The sequence below is a fragment of the Crocuta crocuta genome, unplaced genomic scaffold (genome assembly GCF_008692635.1).
Source record: "Crocuta crocuta isolate KB4526 unplaced genomic scaffold, BGI_CrCroc_1.0 scaffold233, whole genome shotgun sequence".
In the NCBI taxonomy this organism is placed as follows: domain Eukaryota; kingdom Metazoa; phylum Chordata; class Mammalia; order Carnivora; family Hyaenidae; genus Crocuta; species Crocuta crocuta.
Window position 1 is genome coordinate 2,754,420 of NW_027529526.1, and position 16,820 is coordinate 2,771,239.

The following is a 16,820-nucleotide window of genomic DNA, read 5'->3' on the forward strand; positions in this document are numbered from 1 at the left end:
CCCTAAAGTTGATTTCACACCCACAGTTTGAAAAACACTACTCTGGGTGATTTGGTCTTGGCATCCTATATCTTTCATATTGCAGGCCTGGTCTTCCTATCTAGATGTGTTCCCATTTGTAAATCAAACCACTCGAGGCCAGTCTACCCCTGCCGACCCCGCTAATGCCAACCTAACAGGGTGGGGAGGAGGTGGATCTCACCTCCATTATCAGGGAAGGAGGGGAGAGACTGAAAGAAGACAAAGATGACCAAGAATTGAGAGAAAAGAACGAATATTTCCTGGATGGTAACCATGTGGTGAGGCACTCTGCACACATTATCTCCTGTCACCTTCAAAACAACCCTAGAAGGAGCTACAATTACTGTCCTCATTTTACAGATGAAGCAAGAAGATTCAATAAATTAAAGAATAATCAGATAATATTCCTTTGACTTATTACTTTAAATTATAATAAAATAAATTTGTTACTTTATTAATGTACTTATGGATTTATTTATAAAATATTTCTTAACTTATTAATATGAATGAATGAGTGATTAACAGGGCGTGGGAGCAACAGAAGCAATCGAGGAGACCCCAGCCTCCCTGCTCCGCCTCAGCCCCCTGACTCACGGCAGTAGTCGGAGCGCCTCCATTCGATGCACACGTGGAACTTGTGGCACATAGCCACATACACGGTCAAGGCCACGCAGGGCTGTTGCACGTACTTGATGTCCCGGATCCACAGCTCACAGAATGACTCTGGGGGGACCTGGGCACGTGCATCAGACAGCACTGCTTATCCTGACTCCCCCCATCCCAGCATCTGGCTCCTCCTAGCCCTGTCCAGGGGCAACAACGAGCTTCGGGAGACTCCTAATCCAGTCTCAAGTTCAACACCTCTTTGGGGGCCCTTCTGTAGGTAGTGCTGCCCTTTCTAGCTTGGGAGGTTCCCCCCCCCCCCCTTGCTGGATGCAGCTGGTACATACAAAGCGGTGACAGGCGCTGAAGGTGCGGTTGGACACCATGCGAAGGCAGGGCGAGCAGTCAGCTGTGGCACAGCTGTCTGGGCGGAAGCGGGTCTGGCCCACCGAGGTCAGGGAGCTGGGCACCTGCCAGCTGTCCAGAAAGGGAGCAGGGTCCTCAGCCTCACCCACCACAGAACCATCCTGTAGGGTGAGGTCATTGGCTGCGTCCCCATCACAGATACCTGAAATGGAGCAGAATTATCCCGATAGCTATAATAATCACCACCACGCCCAGGTCCCCAGATGTCACTCTGCATACTTCTTAACAATTCTTTGAGGCTGGTATTACTATTATCCTCATTTTATAGATGAGAGAAATGAGGCACAGAGAAGCTAAGAAACCTGCTGTGTAAGAAGATGTTGTTGTTCGTAGGAAATACACACCAAAGAATTTAGGGATAGAGGGATACAGTGTCTCAAACATACTTTCAAATTGCTCATAAAAATGCATATATATGCAAATAGAAAAGTGCACATATATATAAGTCTTATATGCATAGATGTATTTATACATATATATCTGCATGCATGTATATATATGTGTGTATTTTACATACACACACAGAGACAGGAAAAGTAAATGGGGCAAAATGCGAACACTTGGTAGATCTGAATAGAAAGTACATGGGAGTTCTTCATGCTACTTTTAACATAGTGTCAAAATGAAAAGTCACTCCAAAAAAATCTGCTCTGGCAATGATTGCTGGCTAAGTGTAACACCAGTTTCCTCTTCTTCCTGGGCAGTCGGCTAGCCTGTGTTTTCCAGGCTCTCCTGGGGTGGAGGAGGCCCTGCTGAGTCCCAGCCGCAGGGTGAGGGTGATGAGGCAGTGACCACTGGTGCATAACTCTTCTTCCTGCGGTGGAGCTGGAAGCTCGTGTTGAGAATGGCAGGGCCACGTGATGGACAGAGTCCCCCGTTGGGAATTTACATGTGCCAGAATCAACTTCGGTTGTGCTGAAAGGCACTGAGATGGGAGTGGGGCAAGAGCTTATCTGTCACAGCTTCTAATGTGACCTTAACTTCCAGCTTCATCTCTCACACTCTAGGCTCCAAACACATACTTCCCTCCCTTTGACCTTGCTTATCCTGTTCCCTCTGCCTGAAAGTGTGTTCCCTCCTCAGAAGTGTGTCCCTCAAGTGCCCCTCACGTGCACCTGTCCATGACCTCCCTAGTTCTACAGAGCAGGCTTTGGTTTGAAGGTATGTCTTGCTCTGAGTGCAAAGACTCATTTTCCTTTAGACTCATTTTCTCACTCTCTCAGAAGTCCCCCAAGTTGCCCAGCCGGGTGCCCAGGATAGTAAGTGTTAGTGTGGATAAAACAGAGATAAAGCAGCTGATTTCTGCTCTCATACCTCCAGCCACCAGTTTCATGAATATAAAGCATGATTTACTACAAAACCTTCAGATTTTGTCAGTGGTCCCAGTGGCTGCGTTTTGGCTCTTGGCATTGAGTCACGAAGGTATCCTAGGGAGGGGATCACTGCTGCCCCCAGCACTCCTTGCCTGGCATAAACAATGCAAGGAAGAAACGGTGACAAAGGGATGGTGGTGGTGGTGGCAATGCTGGCGGTGGTGGTGGTGGTGGTGTGTGTGTGTGTGTGTGTGTGTGTGTAAAGATGTTTGTATCAATAAGTCGGTAAGAACAGAAGTTACATAAAACAGCAACTTTGTCTGCTTTGTGTACTACCTGTCCCCTGACTGGTACATAGTAAATAAATGAAAGAAGGAGCAGGGACCAGACTTACATGTGTCAGTCCACATGTAGAGGGCATTTTGAGTACAAGGGTGCAAGTGTGAATGATAAGAATGGGTGCAGATTAAGGGATGGAGGGTACACAAGTATGTGTGTGTAAGTGTTCCTATGTGTCCCGCCATCATAATCATGGCCATCTGTCATGGGGTGTCCTGGGAAGGTGTGGCAGTCCACACTCAGACTCTTCCTGCACCCCTTTTCCTTATCAAGATACATCCAGTCCCTTAGGGCATGCTCCTACAGATATGCTGTGTCTGAAGGGCTCTAGTTCTATGCATTGTGGCACTTTTGCTGTGTGAGCTTAGGCAAGCCACTTAACCTCTCTGGGCCCTCTTTCTTCTTTAGCTCAATGGCCATCTCTTAGGGTTGTTATGTGGATGACCTACACTAAGTGAGATCAGAGTGTGGAAGTGCTTTGTGAAGTGCCCACGCACATGCAGACAGGAAGGATTATCTGGTATTAGGAAGCTATCAGGGAAGCTGACAGACAATCCCAGCTAACGTGACAACTGGCTGAGGCCAGAGCCCTGCGCCATCTCCCTGCTGGCAGCTTCAGCCCCCAGGACATAAGACATTAGGTCTCTCTGCCCTGGCAGCTCTGCTGGTCCCACCTCTGGCCTGGCGCTCTGTCCCAGCTTTCCTTGATTTCACACAGAGGAATCTGTGTCTGGAGGCAGAGGTGGACTCAGGAAGCTCAGGGAACTAGATCTCCTCCCCATCACCAACCCCCCCCCCCCACCAGCTGGGAGCCACCTCACCGCATAGGCCCCGGCCCTGGGCCTCGCTGGTTTTTCTGGCCTCCAGGATCATGAGTCCTGAACTGTGGAGCCACTGGATCTGGATGTGTGATGGCGTCCGGATCACGTACATGTGGCCTGTGTCCTCAATTCTGAATCCGTGTCTGCTCACGGGGGGCCAGACAGGCTGTGAGTTCACAGTCACCTTGTGGGGGAGGGGAGTGTTCAATGTGAGCACAGTTTGCCTGTCCACTCATCTGATCATCCATCCATCTGTCCGTCCATCCATCCATACATGCATACATCCATACATCCATCCATTTATCCACCAAACAGTATCAAACTATGTCACAAGCTCTGTTTCAGGCACATGTGGCCCAGATACAGTCCAAGGTGCATGGAAGAATTCTGAAACCATTTTTATGAGCACAAAATGATAAAACAAGAAATACAGCAGTGGGAGGGAGGCTGCATCCTAAACAAACACACACCTTGACCCTTTCTAATCACTCTCTTCTTTCTTGATTCTGCTCAGATCATTTTTTAAGGGAGATTTTCCTAAGTCTCCAGCCTCTAGCTTGGGTGTCTCTTCTCTGGGGCTTCCTCATCTCTGTGCTGACCATGAAGATGGAATCTATTCCCTCATCAAGGCACCCTGTGGACTATGAGTTTCTTAAGGGCAGAAATTCTGTCTGATCCACCTTTGAATTCCCAGCACTTGCCTTTGAGCCTGACATAAATTGGGGTCTCAGTCAATATTTGTTAATCATGCAACATACCCTAATTCTATCAAACACTTGAAATTCAAAGCTACAACCTCTGCTACATATTGACAAGGTTAAATTTGTATGTATTATGGATTATTAGTTTTACTCTATAGAAATGGGAGATGAAAAGATTAGAATCTTAAAATATTTATAATGACTTTATACTTCCCTCCCTTATAAGAATCACTGTTTTATTGATCAGTTTGCAAATTATTGAGGACAAGAACTCTTGTGTTGGAAAACTCTGACCTTGGGAAATCCCTGGTGCTCTCACAGCCCGAGCTTTTCTAGCTGTGCAGACAGGGCTTGGGACCCCATGAACCCGGTGCGGTCACCCAGTTCTGGGAGTGAACATTCATATCCGAAGCCCAGGCATCCTCACCTGCATTCACAGAACTCTAAGTTCAAGTAAACACAAAAGACACATTTTCAAAACTAAGGACTTGGGCTTTCGTTTCTGACCAAGGTGGAGAAATAAGGGCTGTATTTGCTCTCTTGCCTGAAACAACCAAAAATCCTGACTAATTATATGAAACAATAGTTTTCAGACATTGAACAGTTGGCAGCAGAGGAGAGTGATCCCTGAGAAAGGGGAAACAAATGAGGTGAGCTTTATGATTGTCTAGCTGTTCCTTAGAGGAAGTCTCTAGCTCATGGTGCAGAAGGGAAGAAGGGACCCAGTGTGGTGGGCTCCCTGAGTTTATGAGACAAGAACTCATATTGGGAGTTCTTGGGGGCCAAGATAGCGAGAGTTTGCAGAGCAAAATGCTGAAGGGAAAAGAGCCGGGGAGAGGAAGAAAAAGGAAGGGGGAGAGAGAGAGATGTAGAAAGAGAAGAGAGAGAGAGCAAAAGAGTGCACATTCAGAAATTCTGCGGACACTCCTTCTCTGACACTGCCCTGAACCTGTCCTGAATTTTCAGCTAGATACTGACCAGTGTGTGCAGGTGGAAAACTACCTGAGACCAGGGAAACAATCACCAGAAAGGAACAGACACAAAAATTCCCAGGTCTCACACTGGGCGGGGAATAGTTAAAGCTACCACTAGCTAGAGTGCAAAAATACACATGATATAGGGTAGTCTTTGAGAAGGCTACTGCTTCAGTAGCGGGGAATCACTACTTAGAATTTAAAAAAATAAAGAATAAAATCACTGTATAAAAAATAAAGAATAAAGACTACTTTGGCTCTACTCGACAAAACAAGCTTCAAATGGATTGAATTATTTCCAAGTAGTATAACTAGAACGAAATTCAAGAATATTTTAAGTAGGGGTACCTGGGTGGCTTAGTCAAATAAGCGTCCGACTTTGGCTCAGGTCATGATTTTGAGGTTGGTGGGTTCAAGACCTAAGTCAGGCTCTGTGCTGACAGCTCAGAGCCTGGAGCCTGCTTCAGATTCTGTGTCTCCCCCTCTCTCTCTGCCTCTCCCCAGCTTGTGTTCTGTCTCTCTCTCAAAAATAAGTAAATGCTAAAAAAAATTTTAAGTAATACCTAAAACTATAAAACTTCTAGAAGAAAACGTGAGAGAAAAATCTTTGAGACTTTGCATTAATCAAAAGTTTGTTAGATAGCACACCAAAATCATGATCCATAAAAGAAAGAACTGATAAATTGGACTCCACCAAAATTAAAAACTTCTGCCTTTTGAAAGACACAAAGGTGAATGAAAAAACATGCCATGGACTGGGAGATACTACTTATATCTGATAAAGGACTTGTATCCAAAATATTTTAAAAATTCTCAAAACTCAATAAAATAGACAACATAATCTTTAAAATGTGCAAAAGGTTGAACAGACACTTCACCAGAGACAATATACCATGGAAAACAAACCCATAAAAATATGTTCAATGTTATCAGCAACTAGGGAAATACAAATTAAAACCACAATGAGATCTTATTACACATCTATTAGAATGACTTAAAAACTCAACACTGAAAAACCACAATACTCCAACTAAAAAATGGGCAGAGGACCTGAATAGACATTTTCCAAAGAATTCATAGAGATGGCAAACAGACACATGAAAAGGTACTCAAAATCACTAGTCATCAGGGAATTGCAAGTCAAAACCACAAGAGATTACCTGATACCAGTCAGAATGGCTAGAATAAAAAGATGAGAAATAACAAGTGTTGCTGCGGATGTGGAGAAAAAGGAACCCTTGTGCACTACTGGTAATGTAAATTGGTGCAGCCACCGTGTAAAACATTATGGAGGTTCCTTAAGAAATTAAAAATATGGGGCGCCTGGGTGGCTTAGTTGGTTAAGCATCCAACTTTCGCTTAGGTCATGATCTCGCGGTTCGTGGGTTCGAGCCCCGCGTTGGGCTCTGTGCTGACTGCCAGCTCAGAGCCTGGAGCTTGTTTCAGTCTGTGACTCCCTCTCTCTCTGACCCTCCCCTGCTTATGCTATCTCTCTCTCTCTCTCCTAGAAATAAATAAAAATATTTAAAAAAAGAAATTAAAAATAGAAATACTATACGATCGAGGCAGCTGGGTGGCTCAGTCGGTTAAGTGTCCAACTTCAGCTCAGGTCATGATCTCATGGTTCAGGAGTTTGAGCCCTGCGTCAGGCTCTGTGCTGACAGCTCAGAGCCTGGAGCCTGCTTCAGATTCTGTGACTCCCTCTCTCTCTGCCCCTTCCCTGTTCATGCTCTGTCTCTGTCTCTCTCTCTCTCAAAAATAAACATTTTTTTAAAAATTAAAAAAAAAGAAATACTATATGATCTAGTAATTCCACTACTGGGTATTCACCCAAAGAAAAAAGAAACACTAATTCAAAAAGATATATGTATCCCTATGTTTATAGCAGCATAATTTATAATAGCCTAGATATGGGAAGAACCTGAGTGTTCATCCATAGATGAATGGATAAAGAAGATTTATTTATACATACATATGTGTGTGTATATACAATTATTACTCAACCATAAAAAAGAATGAGATTTTGCCATTTGTGGCAAAATGGAAGGGCCCTAGAAGGTACTATGCTATGTGAAATAAATCAGACAGAGAAGCAAATGGTGCATGATTTCACTTAAATGTGGAATCTAAAAAACAAAACAAATGAAGAAAGAAAGAAAGAAAGAAAAAAAGAAAAAGGAAGGAAGGAAGGAAGGAAGGAAGGGAGAGAAAGAAAGAAAAAGAAAGAGGGAGGGAAGGAAGGAGGGAGGAAGGGAGGGAGGAAGGAAGGAAAGAAGAAGAAAGAAAGAAAGAAAGAAAGAAAGAAAGAAAGAAAGAAAGAAAGAAAGAAAGAAAGGGAAAGAAAGAAAGAAAAAGAAAAACAGATTTAAAACAGACTTAAATACAGAGAACAAACTGGCGGTTGCCAGAGGGAAGGTGGGTAGGGGATGAGTGAAATAGATAAAGGGAATTAATGGGTACAAACTTCCAGTTATAAAACAAATACGTCATGAAAATGAAAAGTACAGCATAAGGAATATAGTCAATAATACTGTAATCACATACAGTAACAATGGCAGCTACATTTGTACAGATGAGCACTGAGTAATGTATGAAATTGTTGAATCACTATGTTGTGAACCTGATACTAATATAACATTGAATGTTAACTATACTTCAATTAAAAAAACATTATGCAAATGCTTATGCAGCTTTATCTGTGAGCATCCCAAACTGGAAGCAGCCCAAATGTCTTTCAACTGGCGAATGGATAAACAAATAGCGGCACATCTGTACGCCGGAACACTACACCAATAACAATCAACGAACTACTGATACGCGCCAGGTGGGTGAATCTCACTATATACTCTGATTCCTGGCATATGACATTCTGGAAAAGCCAAAAGTATAGGGACAGAAGACAGCGGTTGTCAGGAGGTGGGGGTGGCTAACAACAAAGTGGCACAGGGCATCGACTGGGGGTGATGAAACTGTTCTACGTCATGACCGTGGTCGTGGTTACAAGACTGTGGGTGTTTGTTAAAACTTGTAGAACTGCACATTAACAAAGATGAATTTTACTGGGGGCCAAATTATACCTTAAATTTCTTTTAATGGAAACATTTAAAAACCTTAGGGATGAAACCTAGGGAGCTTCCTGAGAGCTCCAGAGGGTATGGTGGCCCTACGCTTGACATTCAAGGGCAGGTCCTAACAGGAGGGCTGCAGGTCTTGGCTCAGGAATGGGTGGGGAGAGTCAGGACCAGAGGAGGACACACACCAGCCCCTCTGACCCACCTGCTGGGAGGAGCAAAGCAACACAGGATGGGCGGATGTTGAACACCAGCCTCCTTGGCAAAGGTGGGCTTCATGTGAAGCTAATGAAGCTTAAAATCAGGGCTCCTCACTTATATAGTCCCCTTCTCAGAAGGGGCTCTAGAAATATACATTTTTATAAAAACTGCACATGACCATACATTTTTATAAAAACTGCAGAAGTAGATACTTTAACCACAATCATTTAAGGTCACTGTCTCTTGCCATTTCTAACTTCCTCTCGTTTACAATATTCCTCCCAGTACATGTGCTTCCCTGACATTAGAGTGGCCACAGATATTTTAATTAAATCACTTACAAGTACACCAACGTATCCATCCGAGTTCCTGCCCACACCTGCCCTCAATCATGAATAACCTCAAACCCCTCCCCACCCCGGGTGCCTTACCCCTTGCATGACCGCTACCCCAGGAAGACTGGCTCTCGGATGCACTCACCTTCCGGTTGAAACGGTCAATGATGACCTGATGGGTCGAGTGAGTCATGTTCAGCATCACCAGACAGAACGGGGGCCAGTTTAGGTGTCCCTGCAAGAAAGCCCAGCCCTCATCAGCTTGGAGCCCAGTCCTGTGTCTCCTCCTCCTGGTGAGCCATTGTGAGCACACTTTCCCCGGCCACCCCCTCTCAGTATGCCAGGCACACTCCCTGGGGCTGTGCAGATGGTGCACAGAATCCCATGGAACATTTCTGGTTCTACCTGACCGCCTGTAAGCCCAGCCAAAAAAATTAAAAAACTAAAAACAAACAAAAAAATACCCTACCTCCTTCCACCTGGCTCATGGGGATATCCTAGTAGGTAATTCTCTGCAGCCAGCACTCTTGACCTCAGGCCACATCCCTTGGAGTGGCATCCCCGCTCCTCTGCCCTTCAGTGCCTCCCACACAGGCCTAGGCAGCTGGGACAAGCTGGGAATGGTGCAGGCCCCAGGAAGGGCCAGGGGGCGGTGCACTCCGCTTACCCTTCCCCCCACGTCCCTTCCAGGAGACCTGACAGAGGGCACTACTGCAAGAGTTTCCGCACTTGGCCTCACCTCTGGCATCCCTCAAAACCCAACTCACTGCTCAATCTCCCCTCCAAGCCTAGTCAATCCCAAGGCCCCAGAAGGAAAGGAAGTAGGGGGCAGTCACCAGGTTGGCACTTTTGCAGTCAAGGACGTGAACGGTGACCATTTCTTTGGGGCTCTGGGTGAGGATGTAGATGGCCTCCTTGAACAGGGCTGCGTGGCTCCCATCGAAGGTTACGAAGCTTAGGTCAGGGAAGATTGAGCATCGGCCTGGGGGAGGGGCAGAGATGAGAAGAATAAATGGATGTTTCCGGAGACCAGGCCCCCCCAGGAGCAAAGGGCAGGCACCGTGGCTTCTTCCTGGGTGATTCAGAGGCCCTGGGGGCTGGAGAGTCACTCTGAGCAGGCATCACAGAGATGAGGTTGCAAGAGTAGGGACTCTGCCAGGTCAGAGGTCACACGGAGACAAGAGGTCCCATAGGAGAATGCATTCAGGTCAGGGTTACCCTAAGGCCGAGGAGCACGCAGGTAAGGGGCCGCAGTCACACCGGGGGAGGATCGGGTGGACCCCAGGACTCACAGGCGCATTCCCAGACAGGGCAGCAGCGGTCCCCGCCCACCCTCACTGCGAGGCCCAGGACCCCACAGCGAGGAGGCCTGGCGCCCTGGGGACAGTGCTGGGACTGGTTCACACGGATCAGCTGGCCCTCCAGGCAGATGTGGCGGACGCAGTCCTGCTCAGCGATTGGCTGGGGCACAGGGTGGAAGGACAGCGTGAGTACCCAGCCTAGTGCCACAGCCACTCACTCCCCCGCCCCCCGGCCCCGACCCTCAAGCCTAAGGGCAATAAGATCCTTTCCAATGTAGATTGTAGCCAGGCAGGGGACCCAGAGGTAAGACTACTAGGGACTGGTGTCCTCATCCTCCATGCACCCAACATGTCCCTCGGGAGCCTGGGGATGGGCTGACCATGAGATTGGGGGTGAGAGGACTAACTCCCAGAGACCTCTGCATATCTGTCCAGCCCTTGCTGAGAGCTCCAGGTACACAGATGTGTAGACACACTAGCTCAGACTCAGAAATACCCATGCACGCACAAGCGCGCACGCGCGCACACACACACACTCACTCACAATATTGCTTTCTCTCTCTTTCTTATCAATGCACAGACATATACTATGTTGTGACACCAAATATCACACACATGAGAATGCACACGATGACGTAAGAGGGCTCACCCTGAGTCTCACACATGTAAACGATGCACACACAGTCCTAGGTGGCTCCACAGACACAAACATACACGTGCCAGNATAGGAGGGCTCACCCTCCTATGAGGAGGGTGAGTCTCACATGAGTCTCACATGAGTCTCACACATGTAAACGATGCACACACAGTCCTAGGTGGCTCCACAGACACAAACATACACGTGCCAGCACACCCATGATGTCATAACTCTGGGTGTCATGCTAAGTCATCCAATCAGCCCTAGGGGGAATGGTCGGCCTCCACTATGACATCGGGGGCCCAGAGGAGCCTGGAGGATCTGTCAGGCTCCAGAGCGCGGGGCAAGGGTGAGAGCGATGACCGAAGCCCCACTGTGCAGCCTGGCAGCCAGTGAAGGAGAAGCAGGAGCAGGCCTTGAGGAATGTGACAGCATGATGGTGCCCCAGCCAGGGGGCACAGGAGGAGAGAGGCATGGAGGGTCCACACATGGGGGGCCTGACAAGTCACTCACGACACAGGCGGCAGATGTGCTGTCCTCAGTGGTGGTTGTCAAGGTCTCTCCCAAACTCGCTGCGATGCTCTGGGCTGGGGCTGAGCGCCCAGACTGCTTGGTGGTGGCCTCGACGCCCAGCTCTGCTGGAAGCGCAGGGCCAGCCGAGGTTCCAAGGGCCTCGGCCAGCTGAGGGAGCAGAACCAGTGAGCTCTCTCGGGAAGCGGTCCTGGCAGAGACGCCGCTTAGGGAATAGGATGTGGGCACCAGTGGCACTGTGCCGGCCCAGGGGCCTTGAGCCTCAGGTGCCAAGGTAGCAAGAGTGTGGGCCACAGCAGGTCTGAGTTCTGTGGGACCCCCCTGGGCAGAGCCATATATCCCGGTGGGCAGAGACACTTGCTTGGACAGGATGGACATCTTCTCCGCGGTACTTTTTCGTGGGGCAACAGATACCGTGGAGGCTGCCCCCTCATCCATGGCCACGACTCCGGAGGCTGGTAGTGTGGCTCCCAGAACCAGGCCTAGCGTCATGTCCGCTGCCTGAGGGGTTGTGTGATGAAGCAGGTCTACCTGGCCCACAGCCGGGGTGAGAGGTGGTGCTGAGCTGAGTGTCTGAGCAGGTGGAGTTGTGGCCATAGTGGGAGGTGTGGCCTGCTGCTGTGGGAGCAGAGGGGTGGTGACAGAACCCTTGGACCCGGGCGTGGCCACTGGGGCAGAGGTGCCCACCTTGGCCAAGGGCAGGCTGGTATCGAGAGGCAGGCCCGAGAGGAGCTGGGGTGGCCGAGTTGAGTCCAGAGACACGGAGGGTGTGACCCCCAGCCCGTGAGCAGCTGTGGACTGGCTGGTGGCGGCTGGAGTCCCCGGGTGCAGAGCCGGAAGCGTGGCGGCTGTGGTGGTCTGTTGGGCGGGATGGAGTGGGGCAGTGGGGAAGGGACTTGGAAGTGAGGATGCTGGGATACCCAGGGGCTGGCCGGGCCCGGGTTGCTTCTCTGTCGGTGACTCCATCTCTACCCTCTTGGTTGTCAGAGGACTAACAGGGACCTGTTCTGCTTCTGTTCTCACCTCAGCTAGGGGGCTGCTGGGACTAGAAACGCTCTGGGCTGGTATGGGCCGGGGGATCCCTGTCCTGTTCATGGCCTCCGTTATTGCAGGTGTCAGCAAAGCCTTGTGGGATCCCAAGGAAGTAGGGGGCCGGGAGGTCACTGCAGGGGAAGCCACAGGCCTGGAGGAGGAGCTTGCAGGCAGCTCTAGGCTTGGGAAGGACTGGAGGGGGGTAGTTTTAATAGACAAGGAGCCAGGGCCTTGGACTGTCACAGCTTTGGTCATGAGTGGGAAGCGAGGCGCAGGGGGTGACTGGGAGGAGACTGTGATGTTGGGGCTCCCTGCAAAGGTCAGAGTCACCCTAGTTGTCTTCATAGCACCTGACCCCATGCTAGGTGTGGGTGTCTGCTGCCGAAGGGAGAGGGATGAGGATTCTGGGGCAGGGGGTGTGGCCAGGTGGCTGGCAGTCACTGCCTGGCTGGTCGGGGCCTCTGTGGGCTGGGCAGGGAGGCTGGATGCAGTGACCGCCAGCGGCTGCTGCGGGGTGGGCTGTGAGGGGTCTGGAGGCAGCAACGGCCCCTGAGTAGCTGCCAGGGCTGGGTTCAGGGCTGTGCTGAGTAGGGCAGCTGGAGTGAGCGCTGGCTTGTGGGAGGGGGTCCCGGGGGTTTCCTGCGGAAACTGCAGCTCCTTGTCACTGGGAGTGGGCAGCTCTTGACTGGGAGGCAGGGTCTCATTGCCAAGAGACTCTGCGGGAACCACAGCCACGGGCTCCACACCTGGGGCAGAGAGAGAAGCTCAGAAGTGCCTGCTGCCCTGGTGGCGGGGGAGGGGGGGCACTTCACTGGGCAGGGATGTGAATCAGGGCTCCGGGACCAGTGCCTTAGGTGAACACGGGGGAAGGCAGCTTCCCACGTCCAGTCAGGCTGCCTGACCAACCCAGGGGCCTCCGCCCTGTGGGACTGGATGACTCCTAGAAGTCAGCAGGTCTGGACACTGCCCCGTACCTCAAAGCCTGAGCTCAGAGCCAACAGACCTCAGGTCTGAGTTTGCCTGTACCATATTCCTAGCACCCAACCCCAACCCAGTCCCTTCCCCATTCTGGGCCTCATCTTTCTCTCTGTACCATGGGGACAATGGACCGGATGAGGTCTCTGCCTCCTCCAAAGGTCTCTTCCAGAGGCCCGATACTGATGCTGCTTTTCCAGGGCCCTGGGGGCTCTGGGCATGATTGTTCAAGGCGACCCTGGAGATGTACAGGAAATGTGAGGGAGGGATGAGAAATCTAGACCACTCACAGTCCTCCAGGTAGACACATCTCTGTGTGACTTCATCCAGGACCTTGGGGGTGGGGCATGCAGGCACACAGCCTTCTACCCTGAGGACAGAGAAGGTATCCAGTTAGTAGTCTGAAATATAGAGGGCATCACCCCTTTCCACTGGGATTGAGCACTGCTTCACCCCTCCTTATGGCACAAGGCACATGAGCCTGCAAAGAGACTGTGCACGGGAGCACATATACCCAAATATGTGTGTGGCACACTTTTGCACACACCTGCCACCTGCTCCTCAGACCAAGAGAGAAACATGAACAAGGTCTGGTTATGCACACACTTGTGCACAAACTCACACATGCTCCCAGGTGCCTGCATTTAGGCACATTGTCACACCTGCAAGACTTGAAAACATTCACACAGATACATATACATCCACGCAGAGTGCAGAGTGTCAAAACATCAGTGCATACACCTGCATGCGCACACAACCACACCAACATCCAGATACGCACATCTCACATACATGTACATATGCACTGCTGTGAGGAACCCCCCCCACACACACACAGGGCCCAGCTGTATGGACATCATACACAAATCAGTAGTCACGCATACCCATGTAAGTCAGGTTTGCTCTGGTACACAGTTCCCCATACACAAAGCGCACAACACATGTATTCACAAGTGTACACACCTCAGTACATGCTCCTGCCTGTGCCTGTAGACTACATGCCCACTTACACATGCGCATGCTCAAACCAGTGATGTACACACCTTGACCCCATGCCCCCTCACCTGGGCACATCGCGGCAGCCAGCTGCCTGTGGGTCCCGGCAGGTTTGGAAGCAGGGGCTGGCACAAGCATCATAGCGCCACTCACAGACGGGGTAGGCAGCCCCTGAGGGTTTGGCGTCTGGAAAAGTAACACACCCCAAGTGCCGAGACTGGGTGAGACTGCACACCAGCCCAGGGTCAGGTGACAGAACACAGAGGTAATCCTAGCTCTGACCATCCCTACCCTGTTCCATGCAAGAGACAAATGGACGTGTGTAGGAAAAGTAAAGAAAAATGAAATGAAATGAAATGAAATGAAATGAAATGAAATGAAATGAAATGAAATGAAATGAAATGAAATAGCATATAAAAAAATAAACTGTATTCCTGAGAGTTGGGTGCGGTGCCTGGGTTATGCCTGGGATGGGGCTCTGGGAGCTTGGTGTAGGGGCTAAGAACCCCAGGGCGGGGCGCTATAGAGCAGGCAGTTGTAGCAGGGCATTGAGGCATTAAGGATTAGCCAAAGAGAAGGCTGTTAGCCAAACAGACCTCTAATCTGTCCATAAGGCTGCCCCGCCCCTCTGGGACCGTGATGGGCAGGCTTGCTCTGCACCCCTGGGACCCTGGTGGCTAATGATAGTAATAATAACAAAAACAACAGCCAGCCCCTGAATAGCACCAAGCACGACATTCAACATCTCACAAGTATTTCCTTTTTAATCCTCACAATAATCCTGTGATGCAGCACTATTTTTATCCCCATTTTATGGATGAGGAAATTGAAGCATGGAAGATGATGGGAAAATTAAACTCTCCCAGAAGAGATTTCCTCAGAAAAGGTCCCGTTGCCAGTGCCTTGACAGATGAGGAATCCTCAGAGGAAGTTTGTGGGCAATGGGGGACTTGGAGGCCTACAAGACTCCGGACCATCTTCGCAGAAGTGACTAGTCTCTGAAACCATGGCTTGAGCAGGGAGATGGGGGTGAGCTCTGCAACAGGCCAGAGAGAGCAGCCTTTTCTGGACCCCTCTCCCCACACTGCTGATGACTGTGAAGAGATCTGCTTTTCTAAGATCCTTGAGACTAGAACTGAGAACTTACCTTCAGGGAGCACCTACTATAAGTCAGGCCCAGAGCAAAACCCACAAGATGCAACCAATCCTCACAAGAATCTTATGAGGCAAATATTCCCATTGTACAGAGTTGGATGGTGGGGAGCTCTCTTCCAAGTGCCAAGGTCTAGGGTCAGGATTTGAACCCAAGGCTGTCTGGCTTCAAAGCCTGGGTTCATTCCGCTCTGTCTTCCAGAAAGGGACCCAAGTTCTGCCATTATAGACAGTGAGGAATCTGCCCTGGGTGGGGTTCATTGGTGGACCTATGGATGACCACTGAATGTAAGAATGAGCTGGCCCAGGCCTGGTTTGTAGGGGAGGTGATAAGTGAGGAGGCTGGCTGGAGATACGTTTATGCATGTATGTAAACGGATCCATTCAGGTGGCACAAGGTACCCTCACAGGCACAAACATACAAGTCCACATGCAGGGCAGAGAGGCCTGCCTGGAGTGGTAGAGAAATTGTGATCACTTCCTCCCGGGAGTAGGCAGTGATCAAGCACTTGGGGGCAGACCCACTTGGCAAGGGGATGGCAAAGCCCTGGAACCCGTTGGCCTCTGCTGGAAAGCGTGTGGAGCTGCCCAATACTGCCCAGGGTCCTGGGCCTGCCTTGCGGGAGAGAAAGACTGCTGGATCCTCAGGCTGGCGCCCCAGGGTGCAGTCTTGGAACTCACAGGGCAAGCGTGTGTCCCCATCAGCAAGAAACCTGAGCCAGTAGGCTAAGCAAGTTGTGGCCTGGAGCACTTCTTGCCTCGCTTCCACAAAGGCTGCCCTATTTTTAGACCAGGTAATTGGCCTGTGGGGTGGACAGGACCCAGGGAGCTGGCTGGGCCCCAAGCCCTACTGCCCACGGCTCCCTAGGCCACCAACATGGAGGTCTTGCCACCTCCCATCTCTGGGGCAGCACCCAAGGGTGATCTCCCTGAGCCAGGCGAGTGGGAATTCTGCTTCTTGAGGGCAACTGGAAGGGTGTGGTGGGAGAGGGTGGGAAGGGCAGTCTGATGAGGGGCTGGGGGTGATGGCAGAGTGGACACCTACCCAGGAGGCGGAAGAACGTGCCCTGGCGGAACACCTCCGTGTGCTCATACAGCCGCAGGACCAGCGTGGGCCCCGACACATAAAGGAAGGACCCAGGCTCTGCCAGTGACTCTAGGGCCACTAGGCCTGCCCGCCACGTCCCCCGGTGCAGTGAGAAGGAGGCGTGGTGGTGGAAGGCGACGCTGCTCTGCCACTTAGCCAGCTCCACAGACCCATTGGCCGTGACGTGGAGGAAGAAGTTGGGTCTGTCCGCTGCCTCCAGGGATACCACATCCGGGTCTGCAAAGAGCCAAGTGGGTAAGGTGAGTGCAGACAGGGGTGCAGGTGGGGCGCAGAACCTCAGTGA

The 16,820-nt window shown here is 50.4% G+C and overlaps 1 protein-coding gene across 1 annotated transcript in view; it reads right to left on the reverse strand.

Annotated features, from left to right (window-relative positions):
* Nucleotides 1-16,820, reverse strand: part of OTOG (otogelin) — an 83,972-nt gene that overhangs the window by 14,880 nt on the left and 52,272 nt on the right. The window contains exons 33-42 of the mRNA XM_077761075.1: nt 16,475-16,753; nt 14,346-14,463; nt 13,572-13,651; nt 11,257-13,052; nt 10,098-10,266; nt 9,642-9,787; nt 8,951-9,040; nt 3,524-3,707; nt 972-1,192; nt 616-754 (exon numbers count right to left, since the gene is read on the reverse strand). Coding sequence (XP_077617201.1) covers nt 616-754; nt 972-1,192; nt 3,524-3,707; nt 8,951-9,040; nt 9,642-9,787; nt 10,098-10,266; nt 11,257-13,052; nt 13,572-13,651; nt 14,346-14,463; nt 16,475-16,753 — 3,222 coding nt within the window. The remainder of the gene's footprint in view (nt 1-615; nt 755-971; nt 1,193-3,523; nt 3,708-8,950; nt 9,041-9,641; nt 9,788-10,097; nt 10,267-11,256; nt 13,053-13,571; nt 13,652-14,345; nt 14,464-16,474; nt 16,754-16,820) is intronic.